We start from the raw sequence: 22773 nt of genomic DNA on the forward strand, positions 1-22773 counted from the left end.
TGAATTAAAATATTTATTTGAATAATATTATAATAATCCAATACATATTGCCAATAACTACAAATTTTATATTGCAGAAAAAAAGTAATTTGGAGCATTTAACAATACTTTATCAACCAAGAAAATAAGATCACAATTCTCTTTTCAAATTAGACAAGTCTGTCTCGACTAAAAATGGAATAACAACAATAATTGTAGATGGATTTGAGAAACCCACAACTCAAGAGAAATACTGATAAGAAAACAAAGAACTGAAACATCAATGAAATAGAAAATGAAGATAAGAAAAGAACGAACACAAAAGAAAGGCAAAACAAGTACAACATGAAGATAAAAAAACAACAAACACTAAAGAAATGACAAAACCACAGAAAAAGAAACAAAATTCATCATGTTTCAAAGGAAAAACCATAGAAATTCAAGATAATGAAAAAATAGATGATTTCAGTAAAATGATGAGGAAACTTAGACAAAATAGTCACACAGAGTTGACCCAAAAACTTAAAATTGAATAAGAAAAAATTTGATAATGCTTTTTTATATTATGAATATTCAATAGAAAATGGTTCTTTCGATTTCATTCAATATAAGTGTTTTATGTTCACTTACTCGTTACAACGTTTATTCATCACGTGCAACGCACGTGTTACTTGCTAGTCAGTAGAAAAGACCCCAAAAAAAAAGCCCATTTAATGATATATTAGGTTAATTATTATTTAAAATAGTAGTTCTAAAAAGAGCAAATATAGTATTTACGGGAAGAAGACTATTTTCTTAAATGAAAGTTTCTTTGAGATGTATGTATCTAAATCTTCCAAACCAAGCATAACGCAAAATTTGAAAATCCAAACTTTAAAACAACCACACAGTAATTTTATCCAAAAGAAGCCAACAGGAAACGATTCACCAAATTTAAAAACCAAATCAACAGGGAAAATTACCACAAGTAACCAGAAAGGAGGGGGAGGCGGGGATGCATTGCACTCCGGACACAATTTTCACTGTTAATGAAAGAAACTGGAACCAGGTCTTCATCGTTACTAATATTGCTAACAGAAGGATGGGGAGAAGCAGAAGAAGAATATGGATGAGATACGGGAAATGATTTGAATCTGAAAAAATCTCTTGGAGCAACGAAATGGGAATTGTAAAATTTTACGACGGAACGAAAAGGGAAACGAAAGAAGGAAAGAAGAAGAGAGGTGCGATGGTTTAAGGCTGCGGTAACGCTGACAATTTCTCATACCATCGAACGCCAGTTGCAGAGAATGGTGGTCTCGCAACTGCTGTGAAATACGAGACCCACTAAACATCACTCTTTTTCTTGCGCCTTCGCTTCCCCTTTTTCTTTGATTATTAATAACTAATTAGTTCTCATGGAGAGTAGGTGCGTGCAACAAGGACAAACAGCGCCAGGAAGAAAGTGGCAGAGAGGATCCTAAGATTCACACAAACTGATGTCTTATTTCTATTATTACTCGATTTAGTTATCCGAAAATTTTCTTCTTTATTAATCGTTTTACACAAGTTTAATAGGTGCTAACATACCATAAATTGTACTTTGTACGAGTGAATTCCATCTAATAATTAAATGAGTTGCCCATGGCTGGCCTTCTAAGAGAAAGGTTTACAATACCATTTCTCAACCAATCAATAAAGGGCCAAAAAAGCATACATACACATACTCAAAGCTACCACAGTCCACGGGTCTTCCCACAAGAGTGGAACAAATATGATCAGCTATGCATGCATGATATTCCATCAGATGCCGTCAGCTTAAATCTAAAATACAGTATCTAGCATAGAAGAATAATAGCTTCAACGCAATGCAACTCAAATTATCCTTGTGCTGTTCCTCCTCCCCCACCATTTCTTCTTCGCCTTTTCGCCGGATTACCCTTCCTCATTCCCGAGCTTGTGGAGAACCACCTTCGTTTCCCTCAGTCTGGCTCCATAATCTTTCTTCCAAGCTTCGAACATCTGTTTTAATCTTCGGAGTTCGCGATCTGGATCCAAACTCGCCGCGACCTGCCCTGATTTTACTTCCACCAAGAACTTGGAATCATCTCCAAACACGTGACTCCTCTTCTCAAACTCCTCAGCAAGTCGATTGATAACACTTAAACCAGTACCTGATGATCTTGTGCCATTGATATCATGACTCCTAAAGTTGCTACCACTCTCCCAGCTAGATTCTCTGTCATCGTTTCCATTCACTGATGCATCCGAGTTTCTGCGGGAATCATCAAAAACCAGGCTCTTCTTTGCAATTGAAAGGCTTGACTGCAGTGATCTCATCTGTTTCTGCCACACTTCTTCCATGGACCTCATTTTTAGCTCATATTCAGACCATCTATTCTCGTATTGTTGAAGCCTTTGGTGAAGGATATCATTCTCCTCTTCTTTAACTCTACGAGAAGCTTCAGCCCTAAGAACACGACGCTGCATTTCAGCGAGGAAAGATGACTTCACCAGCACCTCTTCGGGATCATTATCCTGATTTGCAACATAATAATGTGAAGTAAAATAACTCCAAAATTCGCAACTCATAAAAATGAGTAAAATGCGAGGGCATGAATAGATGTGATATAACACATTTCCCCATTTGGTCAAGAACAATCTTAATTATCATGTGTTCAATAACATATCTTCCATCCAAAAATATTCTTAACATTTCTGATCTCACTGTAGAATTCAAATAGAAACAACCGCGAAGAGGCATCAAGACAAACATATCAGACTCCATATTTGAAGATAATCCTGGACTATTAAAGTTATGAGTTCAATCATTATCCAAACATGTAAATGATGCATATAAATTATACAAACTCTAGAGAGGGAATTGAATGATACAGTTGGAAATGAACGGGTAAGATTTATGATACGTACAGAAAAAATGGTTATGAAACAGTTGCATTTGAGGTAAAGTCTCCACCCTCGTGATTATAGTGGGTATTCTTTGGGCCAAAATCAAATAGTTATTGGACTTTATTACATTTACAGTGGAACAAACACTGGACGAAGTAAAAATTGTTAACTGTTTTGGAATGGATCTTGAAATTTTCAGTACTTGCAATGATGTGTGTCCGTGTGTGTTTTTAAGGATCCCATTTTCCTACAAAATAAATAAATAACAGGAAAGAAACTGAATCACCAATGATTCCGTTGCTGCAAACAAAACATATGGGACCACTGCAAGTATTTCATTAGGAAAACCAAAACAGAGTCGAGAGTACCTTTCTTCCTCCAAACTGCAGCAATCCTATATCTCCTGAGCATCTTCTGACCAGCCAGCCACGAATTACTTGAAAGAAAGATCAAGGGGAGAAAAAAAATGTATCAGTACAATCCTCGCCTCTTAGAGCAATGAATCATGAGGATCAGGATGTGTCCTGCTAGTGTCTAGGATTTCAACAAGACAGGGTGTCATTATCTTTAAAATTCAGTCATGTTGCCTTCCAGCGTAATGTTGAAGACTTTCCATCAGCATGTGAAATAGTGGAGAAAGCTTGTCCAATTGAACTAAAATTTGAGCAAAAAATATAACAGCCCACGGACTAACTGGCAGTTTCTAGATATTCAGATTCCAAAATATGCAGCATTGCACTAACTTTAGTGGGGTGGGTAGTGAAGTCATCTGTAACCAAGTAAATACAGATCATGGTTACCTGATTGTATTGAAATGGACGCCTCCTTCAAAATGTTGAACCTCTTACTGTAACTCCTTGCTTTTATTCTCTTTTGGATAGATATAGCAGCTCTAAGTCTGTTTAATAAGACTCCAAAATCTTTTCTAGATTTTTCACCACGAACAACTGCATCGAAAGGGTTCATGGTTCATAGAGATATTAAATGGTAAATATTATGATAATTAGCTTCTCCTTATAGACATACATGACTGAAGTGAGGCAATCCCTCTCTTAAGCTCCTTTAAATGACGACGAGCTTGATGACCTCTAAAACAGCTTTGAACACGCAATATACCATGGAGAGTGTGATTTCTTGTATCCTCGAGTACCCCAATCTGAAACGACTCATATTATGTGGCAAAATAATGTTCATAAAGGACAATGATAAGATGGCGCAAGTATACTAAACAAACTATTTGGATTCAGTATTTCCCTGATCTTGTCTGAATGTGTTATTCTAGTGTTACCAGATAAACGGATAATCTTTGATAAACTGTTCCAAAAAACATTGATAAACTGTTCCAAAAAAGATTACCAGACTACTACAAGTAAGATTAGTTCTGATTTTATTTTGATTTATTAATTATAAACATGAAATAATATGCTGATTGAAAATTTAAAAAAATAAATAAATAAACGAACAGAATTCTTAAAACTACTGTGAAACATTTGTTGGCCTGAGAAGAAAAAGCTTCACTCAAAAACCCAACCAAGCACTGCCGGTGACCTCGTGGTCAAGTGGCATCCCCTCTTCCCAATGTGGGAGAGTTGAAGGTTCAATACCTAACAATCTCCCACCTGCATATTTCAGATGGAGACAAAAAAAAGCCCAGCCAAACACTCAAATATAAAGTGTCACCTGGTCCACATTGCTAGGGATGATTTTCATTTAACTACAGTAATTTCCGATTTTAGAGCAATAATGACTGCAAGATTGCTCGGTGCTCGCAGCTTCTGAAGAAACTATTGGGGTTAATCACCAGACAATAATTTTTATCCTTTTTAAGCAGAGTATTTCTCAACATTTCTTGAAAGCTTTGTTTGGATGCACGAATGCAGCTAGGACCTATAAGTTTGGTGGCCATAACTTAGCGGTATGACAAATAATTAAAAGGTCCATGCGCACAATCTTCTGGCATAAAGTGTCGATTTCTTGACCCATAGTATCTTTCTACATTGCCAACTATGAATTTCAAATTTTGGGTGTTGATTAAAATAATTAAGCCAGCACTCTAGTTAGGAAAATCACATACAAGCATACACACAGGAAACTGTTCGGGCCTATTTATTTCCACATTAATTAACAGAACGTTCTAATATTGTTTCGTCAAACAAACAGCAAGTCACTCAAGAGCAAAGGATAAATAGATAAACGGAGTGAGGTTCTCACCTGACCGGTCCGGAAAAATAACTTTGTATAGCCAACTTGATACATCTCAGGTAAAATATTAAACTGCTGAAGAATTGCTACAGAAACGCTAAGTGGATCTTGTGATGCAACATGGTCTAATAGAAGAAAACCATACCTGACAAAAGTGGAAAGCAAGAATATAAATGGTATAGAAAAAAGAATGTGTGAAGTCAAATAAGTAATGATGCTAATTTCATTTTCTTTACCTTCTGGCAAACTTTTGATGGGTCATTCTAGTAGGAAAACCAGATCTTGATATCCTTACCACCTCTAGGACTCCACAACAACGAAGCTGTTGTAGGACCAAACCCTGATTATAGCTACCAGGAGATTGAAAGTTGTTGGGCTTTATACAACGTATGAAATGAGGAGTAGTGCTCTCAAGTCGTTGCATTAGTTGGAACAATTGTCCCTGACGATAGAAAGAAAACACTACTATCACCACCATCAAAAAAACAATAATAGTATTATAAACATTGCCTCAAGCATAATTTTTATTCATAAACCTGTCTTTACCATCCAATGATACGGGTAGAGCGAATATGAACCTGAATAAACAGGGGCCCAAGATCCAATATGTATACTCTAGGAAAAAATAGGAACTACACGTTGGGAGAGGGGAGTAGAAAAGAGCGAGAAAGGAGAGAGAGAACATTCATTCTGTTTTGTGTTCATGCTTTTGTTATTGGCTTAGCTAGGGAGTGGAGAGTATATTTGTACAAGGATACTCTGGGTTCTTTTTACTTAGTTTCTGAGTTACTTAAATCAATATAATTTCAATTCCAGATTCTATTTTAATCTTTGCAATTTATAAATTGTTCGAGGCTCAGGTGTGATCTATCATCCAACCCCCGTCCTCCCACACTCCAAAAATGAAAAGGATAGGTAACCTGCCAAGTGCACGCTTACTAAAGTACAAAGGGCAAGCAAGTTCTAATGTAATCAAACAAAAGATCAAATTGATACCAGGTTTTCACAATTTTCAACATTGATCCTAAGCTCAACATGCAAACTTAACATACGTAGCCAAACATGTATGATGATCATGCCCCCATGAGGATCATCCTTGGGCCTTGGCAGTATCAAATCCGGGAACCTATCACACTTGTAAGTTCTAGTTAGACCATTGTGACGCTATTAAACTAGAATATGGTCCTTACCAACAACTACCTCATGTTGTTATCCAATTAATCATGGCAAGTCATGTGGGTAAGACAACAAGTTTTGATCAATAAGACCCAGTATAGATCTACACAACATAAAGGTGTTTCATTGATTCTTGTCATCGCATATAAAAAAAAAGGAAGGTTCATGACCTGAAAACATGCCACGCTTTAATTAGACTTCTACTTCAAAATGAAGATAATATCATTGCTACTTTGTGTTGACTTCCTGAATCAGTCACTCCATACTATCTGATGATGTCATAATTTTGACAGCACTTTAAAAGGAGAATAAATACTGCATGAAATAAAATAGGCACCAACCAATGGCCAAAAAAACTGTTTAATCTGTTTGAATGGAGCAGTAGCATCTCTAATTTGCAATTTAGCTCATCCCAACACCCAATCAACATGATCACCAGACATGCACATAAATTTAATCTCCATAATCCTTTAAGAAGGAGACATCATTGTTACCTTGAACTTCGTCATCACACTTAGTTTTTGTGAATCTGCTCCACCAGATTTATGTAATGCACCAACAACGGGCTTCTCAGATTGAGCAAGCATACTGGATGCAAAAGCCTGAGGAAGGTGGCATGCGCAAGAAGACAAAAGTTGGATAGAATCCAAATGAAGTAAATCTCGATTCTTCTCGAGGAACCCAGTCGTATCATAAGTAACCTGAGATGAGCAAAGAAGACAGCAAATTCTCACAGATCCAGAGAAAATTAAGCGTAAAGGTTCCAGAAATTATTGTCATGGTTGGTTAAAACATTTTTAGTACTTGTTTGTAGTACATACAAACAGAAATAAAAAAAATATAGCCCAATAGGCACAATGTCACCGTTTATGCAGTCAAAGTATAGTAAAAAAATTTAAGTATCAGAACCGGCCTGGCCCCAGCAACTAAGGTTTGCAAAGATAGCCACTGGAATTTCATTCTGTACTTACTTCTTTTACCTTTCTGTGTGAGTGAATTAATAAGGGGAAAGGGGGTGGCAACGGAACAGCATTTATTTATCGGTAAAGATTTTATCAGTGATAAAAGTGAATACCTCCCCTGCATAATGACATACAGTAAAAGCTTTGCCTCTGTCTCCTCTAAAACAAGGGTTAGAATTCAGATGCTGCTTGAGCTTATTGGCAAAGGTCAAATCTGTACCATTTGGAAAGGTTGATTCCTCATCTAGCAAGGATTGCAACCCTAAAGGTTTCTGCACAAGACAATAGTTAATAGGTCCATGAGAAAGAAAAATAAAAGAAACATAAATATCCAAGTCAACTGCATTCAGTTTATTTTCCACCGCAACTTACATTACAGAATTTAAAAATATGAATGATCACTTAGGACCTTGTGAACGGCATGTATTTAATATTAAAATTGGGAGAGACACCATAATATTTGTCCAAATGGAGATTCTGTGGGTAGCACCTACGATGACTCCAGCATTCCTTATATAACATCAAATGTTTTGTTGTCCCAGGCTTACCATTGTTTCATTGTGTTCTATTGATTGGTTTCTATTCCTAAAGAACAGTTATATGGAGCTATGTTGTCTCTTGACAAAATGATCTTGCACATACCATGTATTTAATGAAATATTAAAATTAGGGGACATACAATAATTTTTGTCCAATTGGAGATTCTGAGTGGTAGCACATTATATGCCCCTATCCAATTTTTAAGTTATTTAACAACGAACATGTGACGGACATGCCTTCAACATTCACCATACTTCCATGTACAATGAATGTAAAAGAGAATCCTCTTGCACATTACAATTATCCTCAGTAATATAATGAAAAAGAGATTTAAAGATAAAACATTAAGCAGTTTAGATAGCAAGCATAAAAAATACAAGTTGTCTAAAATTTCGAAAGTCGGCTTTCATACCTTCTCAAAAAGATTAAGACAATCTTGATTGTCTTCAAAATCAACTTTCTCCCAGTCAATGCCGTCTTGAATGTATTCCTGGAGAAGAATTTTTAGATTTTAAAATATTGAAAAAGTGATAATCGTTCAATTTCATCCATTTCCCTGGAATTTGCTTCGCGGACTAAAATTTTTCCTTTAGCTATATTATAACTAGGTCCAAGAAAGCTCGAGTATAAAAATGATTTAATAAAAATTGAGATCATCTTCCTATCCTAAATATTCAGAAAAATTGATAAGAATAGTACTATTATTAATGTACGGTTGACGTGATTCCATCTTTGAAACAAAATTTAAAATTTAAAAAAAAAAAGCACCATCTAATTGATGTAATTCATATAATTCATTCACAAGTTAATGATTACAATTATTAAAACATAGTAACCCTAGTGTATCCATGGGACTTAACTCCATAGCCATCTTTTTTATCAGGAATAATTGGACTTATATTGGCCATCTTCAAACATGAAAAGAAGTGGGCTAAACCTCATAAGGAAACTTTCTAATCCATGAAAACCACTTTAATTTGTATTTTTATGTGAGAAAGCTGCCAAAATAGCCCTACTTTCAATAAATTGATTAATTGAAGCAAAATGCCCAATAAATCCAGTGACAAAAAATAATAATTCTTCCTTTGCAAACTGGCTCTAATAATATGAAACCATCAGGACTTTTCCAATCTCATAGTGCTGGTGTGTGTTCACGTCCCAATAAAACATATGCTTAAGAATGAAAATGTAAAATATTGCAAAATGCTATTGTAAAATGATTACCATATGAGATTGGCCAGGGATCTGAAAGGTAGTCCCATGTGATTGAATTAGGTTAATTTAATGTCTCAGGCTTTGCGGTTGTGTTGGTAAATTTTGGTTTTTAATGTTCAAGTTTTCTTTCACCATTTGGAGTTTACGTAATGTCAATCCGTGATCCTCCATTTATGATGAAAAACTTGCAATTGCATACAGATTCCTATTTTATGTCTAAAAAATTGATATTTGGTCATGTCCATGAAATTGTTCATCAACTCTTAGTTGCCTTTTTCATCATAAATGGAGGATCACGGATTGACATTACGTAAACTCCAAATGGTGAAAGAAAACTTGAACATTAAAAACCAAAATTTACCAACACAACCGCAAAGCCTGAGACATTAAATTAACCTAATTCAATCACATGGGACTACCTTTCAGATCCCTGGCCAATCTCATATGGTAATCATTTTACAATAGCATTTTGCAATATTTTACATTTTCATTCTTAAGCATATGTTTTATTGGGACGTGAACACACACCAGCACTATGAGATTAGCTACACAATGGAATTGTTACTCAACCTAATTTGGGAGATCTTTTATTTGAAAAATCAAAATTCGACAAAAAGGCAATCATAGATGTATAAAGACAATACTCTGGTAGATAAAGATTTCTGGACCTTTGAAAATAGTGCAAGTAAGGTTTTCAAATGTCTTGAAAAACAATAATTAAAGCATGATATCTATCATATTGTTTTCATTGCCTCCATTGCTTTGATGATTAAAATATATTGATGATCTCATAGAAATTAGTAATTAACATGAAAACCATCTAGACTAAGTGGCTGCCTCCTTCAACTAAGAAAGAAGAAACAAGAATTGGTTCTTGCTGGAATGGTGGTTCAGATTCTTTGAGTGTGATTCTGCTTCCATTAGCAGGCTTGAATTAGAGTGTGGTAATAAAATATTAAGAAAGTTTCGATTAATAACATGTGTTAAAACAACCAGTTCTCTTGATAACAGAACCTCCAAGACCCATAGAAAAATGGAGATCACATTCACTCTAGTACCGTAGTAGGTAAACTTGGAGAAAGAGACATCACTTTGGGCTTCGTTGATTTACTGCTAGATGATTTTATATATATATATAAATGATTCAATAGTACATTTGCAAGTTAATAATTCAACCATCTAAATTATATATCTATATAAAAAGTCACATCTTTAAAAACCCTTAAAATAACATGATTATGTCACTGATGGAGGATTTGTAAAGATTGCTTCTGATCGAGGACATCGGAGCAAGAGAAAAGCTAAGCAATGTCTCATGCTAGAGTTGCAGGGAGTAGGCTCGCATTGTTTAACCTCATCTCTCAAAGTGGGTAGTAAATTCCCTACCATTCTAACTGCAAGCAATAAAATTAGTCATGCAACGCTCGCTGAAACTAGTGCCAAGGTGGTTTGGATAATCTGGGAAAGGAAAGGGTTTTTAACCAAATTCTAGTGATTGAGTATAGCGCATACAAAAGAATATATTGCTAACTGTTCACATAAGCGAGATTGACACATTTTCAAAGGATATTAGACAGGATTAAGCACATCTTGTGAGGCTGTGACTGGCATCGAAACGACCGTGTACCAACTCATACTTCACTGATCCATTTTTTCAAGCATGTGCATAAACAGGTTTCAATAAATTTGTCAACACATGAAACAGATATTAGTTCAAACTTCTTTTTTCTCATGTATTAAGATAGTAATCATATTTACTTAGTTCAGAGATTGATATTTTTTAGCAAATCATTCACTTAAAATAGAGGAACCATCAATATCTTTTACAAATAAAAATAACCTGCATATATCATTAAAAAGAGAAGATTGACATGAATGGGGGGCTACTATAAATAAGCAATAGTTCTCTGCTTAAAAACAAGCATTAAACCTGACAAATGAATATATAATTTACAAGCACGGGGAAAGACATTCAAAGAAAAAAATTTATTTACCTCTTGCTCCAATTTGAACAGGTGGCGGTTGAAGTGTTGTTGTAACCTTTCATTGGCATAATTAATGCAGAACTGCTCAAAGCTATTCCTCTAAAGAAAAAAATAGCAAATATAATCATAGAAGAAAAAGACTAATAACATGAAAAGTAAATTAAGTACCACGAAAGGCACACACCTCAAATGATTCAAAACCATAAATATCCAGAATACTGATGGACCTTCCTGTGCGTCTTTTACCTACTAATAGGGATTTATTGATTTGTTCAACCAGCCAGTCAAACAAACAAGAATAGATTGATTTAGCCAGTGCATCTCTTGTATCAATTGCCTGAAAGATTCAATTAACAACATAGCAGAAAGTAAGTGCGTGCATAACAAATCCTCAATGCCTTTGGTGCGCTTATGTAACAAACCTGAGCGAGGGTAAGTTTTTGAACAATTGTATCGTTTCCAACTCTCATTTTTCGAGTTGACAATGCTAGCTTTAGCTCCTCAAGCTCGCATTTAGTCAATGCTGCAACATTTATTAGACCTGAGGGTTGCACAAACAGCATGGAGAAAATCCATGCAGCTCACTTGAGTTATGAAACAGTCTTTTGTCTCACATATTCTTAATAAAACTGATACACAGATGAAAAAAATAAAACTGAAGACAATGAAACGACAAGTCTGTTTATAGAACATCTTACCAGATTTTGATAAAGGACAACCAAACAAACATTGCAGGGAAACAGAATCAATTCAATCAAGAAATCAATTCTTCAAGGAGAAAGTAATACATGATCACGAATTTAACACAACATTTTTTTGTGTCCTGCCTAGTTCATGTGTACAATCATCAGCGATACTAGAAATGCAAATGTCCCACAACTGGGAATTTAGATACAGGCCACGGCAGTACTCTTGAGGATTACAGAAATTCCACCATGATCATTATGGTAAGGTGCACCTCATTCAAATGTGAAATTTACAAGTCTGAAATGGTAACTCTCTTTTCTTAAAACGACGTAGGATTGGTTTGGCAAACTAAGCACGTGAAACTTGATTTACTTTACCATGCATTCAATCAGTATCATTTCAAAAGTGAACTCTGAAAATTCATCACCTTCATCCACAACTGGTTCAACATGGTGATCGCTATCGATGTCTGTGAAGGAGACTTCCCCCAGCCATAGAACTGCAGATAGCATGGCAAATACACTATCTTGGTCTTCTTTTTTAACATGAACAATATCCAAAGCATCCTGGGCGAGGAATATTATTTATTAATAAGCCTACTGTAAGATATGAGGATATGAAAAGGTAATAGCTAGAGAAAGACTAGATTTAGTCCACAACGATAGGTACCACTACAACTTGAAACTGTTCTGTATCATCAATGCCAGGAATTGTAAAACAACCGCTTTGCCTCAAATACCTGAACTCGTTCGCATTCTTCAATTTTAATTTTTCTGCATGACAAGACATTAAAACAAAGAAAATCTCAATGGATAATTTTTCAAGAGGTGTGAAATGTGAAAGAGTACCAGAAAATGAATCAATATCTAATCTGGCAAATCGTGAAAGTGCAACCAGCCTAACCCCATATAGAATTCAGGACATCAAATCAAAGTAACCTTACTCCATTCGTTCATAATACTTAATTTGCAGTACTGTTGATCGTTATTAAAAAAACACATGAATTGAAAATAATGCTATACCTCTCAGGATATGTGAAGCCCCAGCACAAAGCTGATAAAAAATGTGATATGACCTTTCTCCTTCTGAACATTGAACAACTCTGGACTGGACATTAAAACAGCCAGCCTGAGTCTTTTGTATCAAAAATTCAATTATTTAAATCAAACCTCTAGGATATTGGAAAAATTACCTTCTCGAGTAAAACTATGGGGAACAACAAATGCATCAGACCATGAAACAAAAATAAAATGAATTAGATCAGTATTTGTAATGGCACAAGGGTACACAGTAATTTGGATTCTTGTGCTGAACATGATCTTACAAGTTTGAATCCTGGCACCCGATATCTTTCCAGTTTCACTAAAGTGAATTTCAATCAGCTTTCCCTGCAAACGGGAAAGACAGTTACTCAAGTTTACAACCAGAAAAACTTAAGAAGTCACTTCCACAAAATGAGTGCAGAAGTTCATGAATGTCAACTATGAGGATAAAGATTTTCATGCTTCTCAACTACGAAGATAAAAGGATGTAACTCAAGCAACTCACAAATCGACTTGAATTGTCATTTCTAAACGTTTTGGCATTACCAAAGGCCTCCAAAATTGGATTAGTCTTCAGTATCTCATACTCAATACCACTACCACCTCCCAGAGTAGCCAAATATTGCATTGCTATCTTTGCAGTCTCAGTTTTCCCAGCTCCACTTTCACCGCTGGATAAATAGAGATTACCAGAATCACACATTATTGTGTGGATCAAAATAATAAATTTATTAGTTGAGCAGAAATTAAATCCCAAAAGGAAAGAGTAACGCTTAGAATCATAGAATAGCCAAGATAACTACACCCGTCCCAACAGAATAACAAATGCAAGCAAAGAAGTCACCGAATCATAAAGAAAATAATTAAAATTTGACTTGGTGAGAAGAATTGAAAAGAAAAAGGTAAAGTATATCCAGCAAATGGCTATTTATGCTGAGAGCCATGCATTGCAAGATTCAGGCCACGGATTGCTCGAATTAGAATTTTCGATTCTAACTTAAGTAACCTCAGTTAGACAGCTACTTAAAGATGTGTTAGCGCGAGTGAAGTGTTAAGGTTTGGTAGATAACAGCAGTGTCTTATTACTTGATGATTGCATCAAGGAGAGGAGTTGTATCAAGATATTTTATTAAAATACAATGGCGGGCAATTCACAGAAAATCTGGCTTATGCATCACCTAAGACAATGAATTGCATAGATGTTCAACGAGGACCATAAAAAAGAACAACCATGAACCCACAAGAGATAGTCTATTTTATAGGAGGATGTTCCATTGCATCCTGAAAACTATAAAGTAAAAGCAATAGCTCAAAATTTCCGTAGTAGTGATTGCCACTACTAATTTCTAAGCATTAGCCAATCAGACAACAAAAAATGCCAAAACAAGAAATTAAAAAGGATTATTTTGGTTCTGGAAGCATAAACCTGACACTGAATCTGCAGTTTGCCATAAATAATTTCATACAAAACAACCAAGTTAAAACAAAAACAGATGGCACATTTTCAGGACCTAGCATTTCTTCAGTTGGAATCAACATTACCTTGGTCTGGTAGGCCAAGTTAATTCAATGGTGTGAATCAAGTGCATGTTCATAACAGTATGTTAGGATGAACAAAAAAATGGGATTTGGATTTGGATTTGGATTTGGAATTGGAATTGGAATTGGTATTAGAATTAGAATTGGATTTGGGATTTTAATCCATAGATTTAGAATTCCATTTTGGTGTATGACAGAAAACTTAAAAAGTTATTTAAGAATTGGATTTCAGAGTTAAAATAATATCCTTTGACATTAATAAAATTATATATACTTATTTTTTTAAATATCTTGTTTATGAACAATATTATGTAAATTTTCATATATTGTTTATCATGATATAGAAGTAAAAATTATTTTTTAAAAATAAAAAAAACCATATTGTTATTATATAATTTTTAAGAATTAAAAAAATAAAGTTCACCATGATGTTTTGACCAAAACTAAATTAAAATTTTAAAATTAAAATAAGGTTTTTTATAACTTATAGAAATTTTAGGTATAAAATTATTTTATATGAATTATAAATAAATTCATAATAATAATAATAAAAAGTATGAATTTAATGTACATGATTTCAGGAATATCATATTTTATTAAATTTGAAAAATGAATATAAAATTTATGAGGTAAATATAAAAAAATAATATTAAAATAATTTTTATTTATTCCATGCCTCAAATCCCATCAAATCTCATTAAATCTCTTCAATTTTGTAAAGATTAAGATTTCATTTACTTAAACCAAATACCATCAATTCCCATCGAATATCAGTCCCGTTTTGAAATCTCATCATCCCAAACACTGAAAATGGTATTTCCAAATCCAAATCTCCTTTTTTTTCATTCCAAACATACTGTAAATGTTGTCACATTTAGCCAAGATCAAAAGGTCAAACTCAAATGAAAACATTTTGCAAGTAAAATGTAGTCGTTCTGGTCCTACAATGTGATACTCAAGTATGACCAAAGGAGATGCATGCTAGCTATGTACATGAAGTCATGACTGCTGCCATGATCAAGCATCTCAAACCTTGCTGATACTTTTTGTATCGTCAGGCTCCTTTTCTATCTAGCTATCACAAACCGTTAACAAAATTTTAAAACAGTTATATAAAATCTAAAGTTTTTCATAAAAAAACAAAAAAAAAATGAAAATTTGGATCACCCGAAGTACTTAAAATGTCTAATACAGTAAGTAGCTGTCTTATAATCCAAGTTCGGGGATTTAAGCATTACAAACTCATGACACAACAACAAAAAACTTATTCAGCAAATCAAAAAGGTAGAGATGGCAAGCAGGAAAAACAATTAATGATTAACTGACCTTATAATGATAGATTGATTAACTTCATCTGCAGGAGAAAAAAAACAATTTGCTCAGCTAAAAAATTGCCAGCCAACCTTTAGTTGCTATTTAGAGTAATATAATAGTTCACACAACAAGAATTACCTCGGATCATTTCCCGCATAGCAGTATCAGTAATGGCATACACATGCGGGCTCTCCAAAGATTTGTTCTTATATGCATCAATGTAATTGTTTCCATACAATGATACTTTCTTAAAGGGATTAATAGCAACAAGAACTGGACCAGCTTTGGTCTGATATGAAAAACAAAATATCTGGCAATAAGTAAAATGGGAAATTTAAAATAAATTTGAATGTGCACACTTACATAAATCATGTCCCGGTTATATCTATATTCCAGATTGTACAATACTGATGGTTCATTTAAATAACTTAGCTGCATCAGATCATCTACACCATCAAGTATATCTGGATTTGCTGGTACCAAATTTTCTAAATTTACTTTCAACACCTACATAGGAAAACTAGTTAAATTAAAGAAGGATAAATTTAACTGATATAAAGTTAATCCAAATAAAATAAGTTGCGCTCACTTTTCCCTGAGGCAATGATATTAATGACTCACTTCCAGAGTTCTGAATAATTGTCCCCAGCTCCCAACTACCATCAGGAAGTTGAAACCACAACCGAAGCTTCTGAATATATAAACTTAAATAACTTGGTTACAAGATCAATGATAACTAGGTTTATCATCAAAGAAGACTTCCCAAGTTTACTTCAAAATAAAACACGATAGAGAAATTTATCCCAACAAGTCCTTCATAAATCAATTGACAAGAACTCATACAAATGGTAGCAGTCTCCGACATTACAGCATTCATCGAGGATCTCAAGCTGGAACAACCTTTTTTATCTACGGGGTGCAATAATATACTATGCAGATCTACAGCCAACTAAATGTTTTTGGTTTCTCCCTTGTCTTCTCTCTCTACCACTAAAATCTAATTACAAGTTCTTGAGTTTCATCATGCAAACGTTTTGGAAAGAATTTTCTATCATCTCAATATAAAACACAATTGCAGTTCATGGGAGAATGCTTTGGTCTCTAATCTAGGTTCGAGGTTGGATTTATCATTGTTTTGTTGTAGAAAATTTACTTCGAATATGCCGTTAGCACCCCACGCAAATAAATAGAAATAATCTCATAAAAGATATTTTCATCCACACATAAAATCCTCTATTGAAATACTTTGATACAGAGTTACTTTTGTGATACAAAGACCCGCACATTAAGCCATCTGCAATCTAAATAATGTCTACTTGTCTATGATTCTAATTTCTAACATAATAGATATCTTTATAAGTCACACAAAATGTAATGCTGGTGCAATTTTCCATAAACCAAAGTTTTACTTATATCGACATCGTACCCTAAATTGCTAGCATGAAGGGAGTGAGTCGAGTAATACAGATTCATAACGTGAAAATATTGGAAATGCAAGTATACTAAGTTTCAGATCTGATTCATCAATCAGAAGCGAATACATTACATCATAAGATAATTTATCGAAGAAAACGGTATATGCACCAAATGATGCTGGATGGTGCCATAAATAAACAAAATTTGCCAAGCATGTCAACATAAAATATATAAGCAGAGAGCAGACAGTTGGACATACAAAGTATGGCATATTAAGAGACAGCACCAATCGAGCTGTGCGAGAGCACATATAAGGTGACTACCATACAAAAAAAAGTTTACAATAGTAATTCTTATTAGTCAGATACTTCTTGGTGGAGAAAATTGATTTCTACCTCTCTAAAGAATTTCATTGAGTCAATATGTGCGATAATTACGGATGGGAAAAAGAATTAAATGATCCAATCATGTCAGTAAGGGATTATCCCAAGTCCAAAACTAAGTGGACTGGTTTTTCGTTTTCCACAGCCAGAGTATATGCAAAAATTCCAGGTCCTTAACCTAGAAATTTAATTTATACTCTTCATTATTAAACTTAAGTATTCTCCACAAACAAAGCATGTCTAAGAGTCCGAAACCACCCTCCAAACATTCATTGGCTCCAAGAAACTCGAAAGAACGCTCAAAGATGAAGCTTTGCTCAACTCCATTACAACATGGCGTCCTTCCTAAATTTCGTCTAATTTCCTATTTCATGATTCAATCCCGACGACTAGTCATATAAATAGGGATTCATCAGATCCGTTTATATCATCTCCTTGCTGTCTCCATCAGCCAAAAAGCTTGATAGGCAAAGGCATCGATGCTTTAAAAACACATAGAAACAATAAATAATATGCAGCGCAAGAAGTGCATTTCAATTCTGAGAAAACTCCAGTGTATACCTTCTTCGATGCATATGGGGTGGTGTCATTCCACCTAGACTGGACATACAACTGTTTGGGTGATCTGATAGGCGTATTTGAAGCCTCAAAATTACCACCCAACGAAGAGCCATCTTTTGTTGACACATCCAAGCTACCATAGGGTGATTCATCATCATCCGAACGGACATCACCACTGCCATTACCATGGCCCTGCTTACTGTCAATCGACAGCTCAACATTCTTCGATGCTATTCCAGGTACCATCATCTTGTCACTTCCCGGAGGATCTACGTACCTAAAATCTCCAGGCAAAGATTTAATTTCCTGAAAGGCAGGCGGTCGCCTAACTTTCTCATGCGACATTTTTTACTCAAGAACAGTCTTTTTCCTTCCCCAGCCCAATGAATCGCACTCACAAAGCTATAACTGGATCCAGAGCAAATCGGTGAATCAAAGTTCAAAGTTTGCGGTCCCACATTCCAAACTGCCCAACTGAATGGCTATGGAGGGGACCATCCATCCTAAAAATACAACGACAGTAACTACCAATCCATCCCGACACCAAATCTCAAACCCAAAACCTAAACCCCGAAAATATTGGGGAAAAATAACGAAAACTCTCAGAGCAAAAGAAACACATACAAGAAACCACTGAAACCCAAAGACTTCGATTCATAACATACTTGATTCATCATCATCCAAAGAAACTCCACATCTAGCACACCTCCACCAATTCCCACAAGCCCAATTGACCAATTCTTCAAATTTTTTTAACTTGTCGGATAAAAAAAAAGACGAAACCCAACGTGGGAAAAGAGTTAATTGTTCAAAGTAACAATACAGATCAAATGAAAGCCGAAATCATGGGCACCAAATAATGGGAGAGAGAATCTAGGCAAGCAGAAACGAGGAGCGAGAAAATCCAAGGCCAAGAAGAAGAGAGAACAGCAAAAAGCCTTTTCTCTGTTTCTTTATTTGTTGGGGAGTTGACGTTAATGGACGCTTTCAAAGGCAAACATTGTGGGTGGTTGCCATTGCCTCTCTCCCATTTTCGTTTTCAAATTTAAGGTACCCAACAAATTTTTCTTCGTTTTCTTGATTTTATTGTTGCTGTTATTATTAATAATTACAATTTATAATTTACACATATAAATATTATTATATGTGGTTGGAAAAATGAGTTTCACAATCATCAACTAGCACAATGAATTGAAACATTTTTTGAACACAAAAAAAAAAAAGATTCCATTTCAATTTTTTACGATTAATATGTTAATTAAATCTCGTGTTACGGTCTCATTGATTGATATTTGTAAGATGAGATTGATGTGAACCTCTTCTTCACTATCATCCTCCAAGCTAATTTCTGTTAAGCGATCAGTTAGCTCAACTGGATCAGTTGGCTTACCAGTTAGTGCAGATTAATCAAATACAACATGAATTGATTCTTCTACATTTGTAGAAGAGTACGCTTCTGTAAGCCTTGCTAACTAAAGAGTAACAAAAAAATATTCCTTCATCAGATTTAGCATGAAATGTTTTCAGATAATTTTTTTCATTATTGTGAATAAAACATTTGTAGCCAAATATTCTGAAATAAGACACCACACTTTTCTGTCCATGCTAGATCTCATACGGCGTTTTCAAATGATTTTTATTAATCATTGACCTGCTCTGAATATAACATGCCGTGTTTACTGCTTCTGCCCAAAATCTGTGAGATATACCGGAATCAACAAGCATTGTTCTTGTAAGGTCCAAAATTAAGACGACGTAATCCAACTGCATGCAAATCTAGGAAAAATGATAAATGGATAATTAATTGATTTTAATTGCTTAATTGATTATGTGACATGCATGATTATATGTTAAATATGATTTATTTTTCATGATGCATTAAAATGTATTTTTAAAGGACATTCGAGTTGCGATCGAGGAACGGAGACCGAGAGGTAAAAAATAGAAAATGTTTTATTGGTTATTTATTTTTAATTATTTAAAATAAGGGTGATGCTTTTCTTATGTTTGAAAATAATGGGTTTTGAGGTGATTTTATATGCCGGGACGTAAATTTTATCGGTGTTGGTTTTTCAACAAAAAAAGAACGTTTTGGTAACCCGGCTAATAAATTCACAAAATTTATTAAACAAAATAATTTTTAATATTTTAATTAAGCACTAATGGACTAATTGGGCCTAATTGACTTTGCTAATGGGCCTAAGTTATTGTTAGTGTGTTAATTAGTATTTAAAATAAAAAATCCACCCCAAAACCCCATGGTGTTACACGCCCACTTCTCCAACACAAATCAAACTCTCTTTCAACAAATATCAAGGCACACACACAGTATCAAGAGGAAAGTTTCAAAATATCAAGGGAAAAGCATCAAGGTTTTCAAGTGTTCTTCAAGCCGTCGTTCTTCGATTCGCCAACGTTTTCGTGCGTACTAAACGTAAAGACACGCCATATTTCTTTCCTTCAACTATCTATCACACCATAGTATTTATTTGATCATGTTTTTCTAGGAAAACAACCACACATCTTAATATTTTCGCACATGCATCTTATGTGGTTTTAAAACATGTGTTTGGATCTAAAAACCATGAAATTCTTGCACCTAAGGGGCTGCCATGATTAGGATGTGTTAGGGTCATGTTTTATACGAATTTAAGGTGTCCTAAAACACCCCAATTCACCGAAGAACACAAGCTGGAAAAACTGAGAAAAGAAAAGAGGAGCCGTGGGTCTTCTTGTGGTTTGCATAGGTTCAAAGGTTTGGTTTTTTTGCATAGGGGCAAGTGGGCTCGTCCAGGGCTGGCTGGGGCTCGAGGAGGGTCAGGGGTGAGGGTCTGGTAGAGTCCTAGTGGGCTAGGACTCGCACAGTAGGGCTGGTGAAGAGTCCTCGGTGGACAGGGCTCTTCTCGAAGGGATTTCTGGTGTGGCCGAGAGTTTCAGAGGGTGGCTCGGTTTGGGGCTGGGCTAGGTGGTCCATCAGGGTCCTAGGGTGATGGGCAGGGGTCAGGCCATGGGCTAGAGAGGCTGAGCTCGCTACTGCTCGAGCAGAATGAGAGAAGCGTGAGGGAACTCCATAGCGCGCAGGTTGTGCTTCTGATCCAAGAGGCTTGTGCGCTGGTCCAGGGGCTTGGGCTGGGCTGGCACGGGTCTGAGCATGGTCTAGGGTCAGTAATGGTCATGGGTGGTCAGTGGTTAGATGGCTAGAAGAGTCCTAGGCAACTAGGAAACCTAAAACAAGCTAGGACACCTCATGCACACACATTCATACAAGTGGTCTACTGTCCAGCAGGGTTTTAAGCGAGTCAGGGGCTAGGTCCAAGGGTCAAGGCTAATCAGGAGGGTCCCTAGGTGGGTTAGCTCGGGTTTGGCTCAAGGTAGCTCGAGCGTAGCTCGAGTAAATTAGGAGATGGCTCAGTGTGTTCAATAAGGTGTCAAAAACGAGATTTTAATAACTAAAATTGAGTCCGTGGGTCCACGGGTGTGGCTCATGATTTGGAAGGGTAGAATAAATAATAAAAATGCTATGTTTAAAATTTGGAATCAAAATAATGAGTTTTGGATTTATTCGGGATTTAATCGTCTCACGAAACGCTAATTAACAAATTAATTGAAACACCTAGTTTTAGGCTTTTTAAAATTATGAAAAATTATATTTAAGCTTAAATAATTATCAAAAGGCTAAGTTTTTAATTTGGGAATATTATATTAATATTTGGTTTAATTCGGGATTTAAAACGCGTTTATATGTCTTATTTAAAGATTAATTTAAAATTCATCGATTTAAGCTAAATAAAAATATGAGAAAATTCATGTAAACTTAAACAAATATTTAGGACATGTCTAGTCAATGGAATTAAGAAAATATTGAAAACGTGAAATTTTACGTCCAGGGGTAAAACGGTCTTTTTACACCTAGAAATTAGTAAACATCATGACAATGTCTTGAATGCTGTTTTATGTGCTAATATGATTATTTTCAATGCTTATGGATGTTTATGAATCTTTATATGTTAATTTTAAATGTTTATGGATTTCTAAGATGTTAATATGTTTTATTATTTAATATGTTAAAACGTTTATTTTAAATGTTTATGATTTAAATGTTTATTTTAAACGTTTATGATGTTAAAATGTTGATTCTAAAACGTTTATGGCTTTTAATGATTTTTATATTTTAAAACGTTTATTTTAAATGTTTACGGATTTTATGATATAATGTGGACATTTAAAAGACATGTTGCATGATTGGTTTAAAAAGAAAAACGTTATATGCATGTTTAAATTTTATTGTAGTGCCCAAAATCAGTACACGTAAATTCCATTCATTCATTTAATTGTTAAATTATTTAATCAAATTTAAATTGATTTTTTTAAGATGCATGATTTATGAAAATTGCATTATTTTAAATAATTTATGTTTATGTGATGCACGTTAAAAATATTTTTCTCGAGTTTCTTGTTTTAGGTGATAATTCGAAGCGGGATCGAGGAAAAGAGACCGGCGACGATTTTGACAATTTTAAATGTGGTATTTATTTTAAGTTAAGATTTGGGGCGTTTTAATTAATTTATTAAGTTTCAGCATTTTAAAAGCCTAAATTATTTATTTAGAAAGTTTAGAATTTTAACATTTTTAAAGTTGGCTTTGTACATTTATTTTGTTAAAAAGGAGAATTTAATAAAATTAGTGTGTATTTTATTTCCATTAAGGGAATTGTTAAGTTAGTGTTTGATTAAATTTTAAATTAGTGTTTAATTTATAATCAAGCAATTTTTATTCCCTAATTGTCACCTAAACACACACACACACACGTTTTCACACCCACCAAAAACCGATTAACACACACACACACACAATTCCATTCAGATTTTATATTTTTCTAAA

General features: G+C 34.7%; 1 protein-coding gene across 1 annotated transcript; it reads right to left on the minus strand.

The window, feature by feature from the left end:
- Positions 1 to 1482: 1482 nt before the first annotated feature.
- LOC140986172 (myosin-1-like) lies at positions 1483 to 18935 on the minus strand. Its single transcript, XM_073454225.1, has 23 exons — positions 17892 to 18935; positions 16121 to 16222; positions 15895 to 16038; positions 15670 to 15820; positions 15544 to 15571; positions 13184 to 13349; positions 12960 to 13023; positions 12828 to 12841; positions 12658 to 12742; positions 12305 to 12408; positions 12063 to 12201; positions 11371 to 11489; positions 11133 to 11285; positions 10958 to 11047; positions 8161 to 8238; positions 7322 to 7480; positions 6741 to 6947; positions 5307 to 5512; positions 5080 to 5215; positions 3895 to 4024; positions 3669 to 3815; positions 3237 to 3304; positions 1483 to 2496 (listed from the first exon to the last, which is right to left on the minus strand). Exons 1-23 carry the CDS (start codon positions 18234 to 18236, stop codon positions 1894 to 1896), a joined length of 3438 nt encoding a protein of 1145 aa, XP_073310326.1. The 5' UTR covers positions 18237 to 18935; the 3' UTR covers positions 1483 to 1893.
- Positions 18936 to 22773: the final 3838 nt, after the last annotated feature.

This window comes from Primulina huaijiensis, chromosome 10 (genome assembly GCF_012295235.1).
Source record: "Primulina huaijiensis isolate GDHJ02 chromosome 10, ASM1229523v2, whole genome shotgun sequence".
Taxonomy (NCBI): Eukaryota; Viridiplantae; Streptophyta; class Magnoliopsida; order Lamiales; family Gesneriaceae; genus Primulina; species Primulina huaijiensis.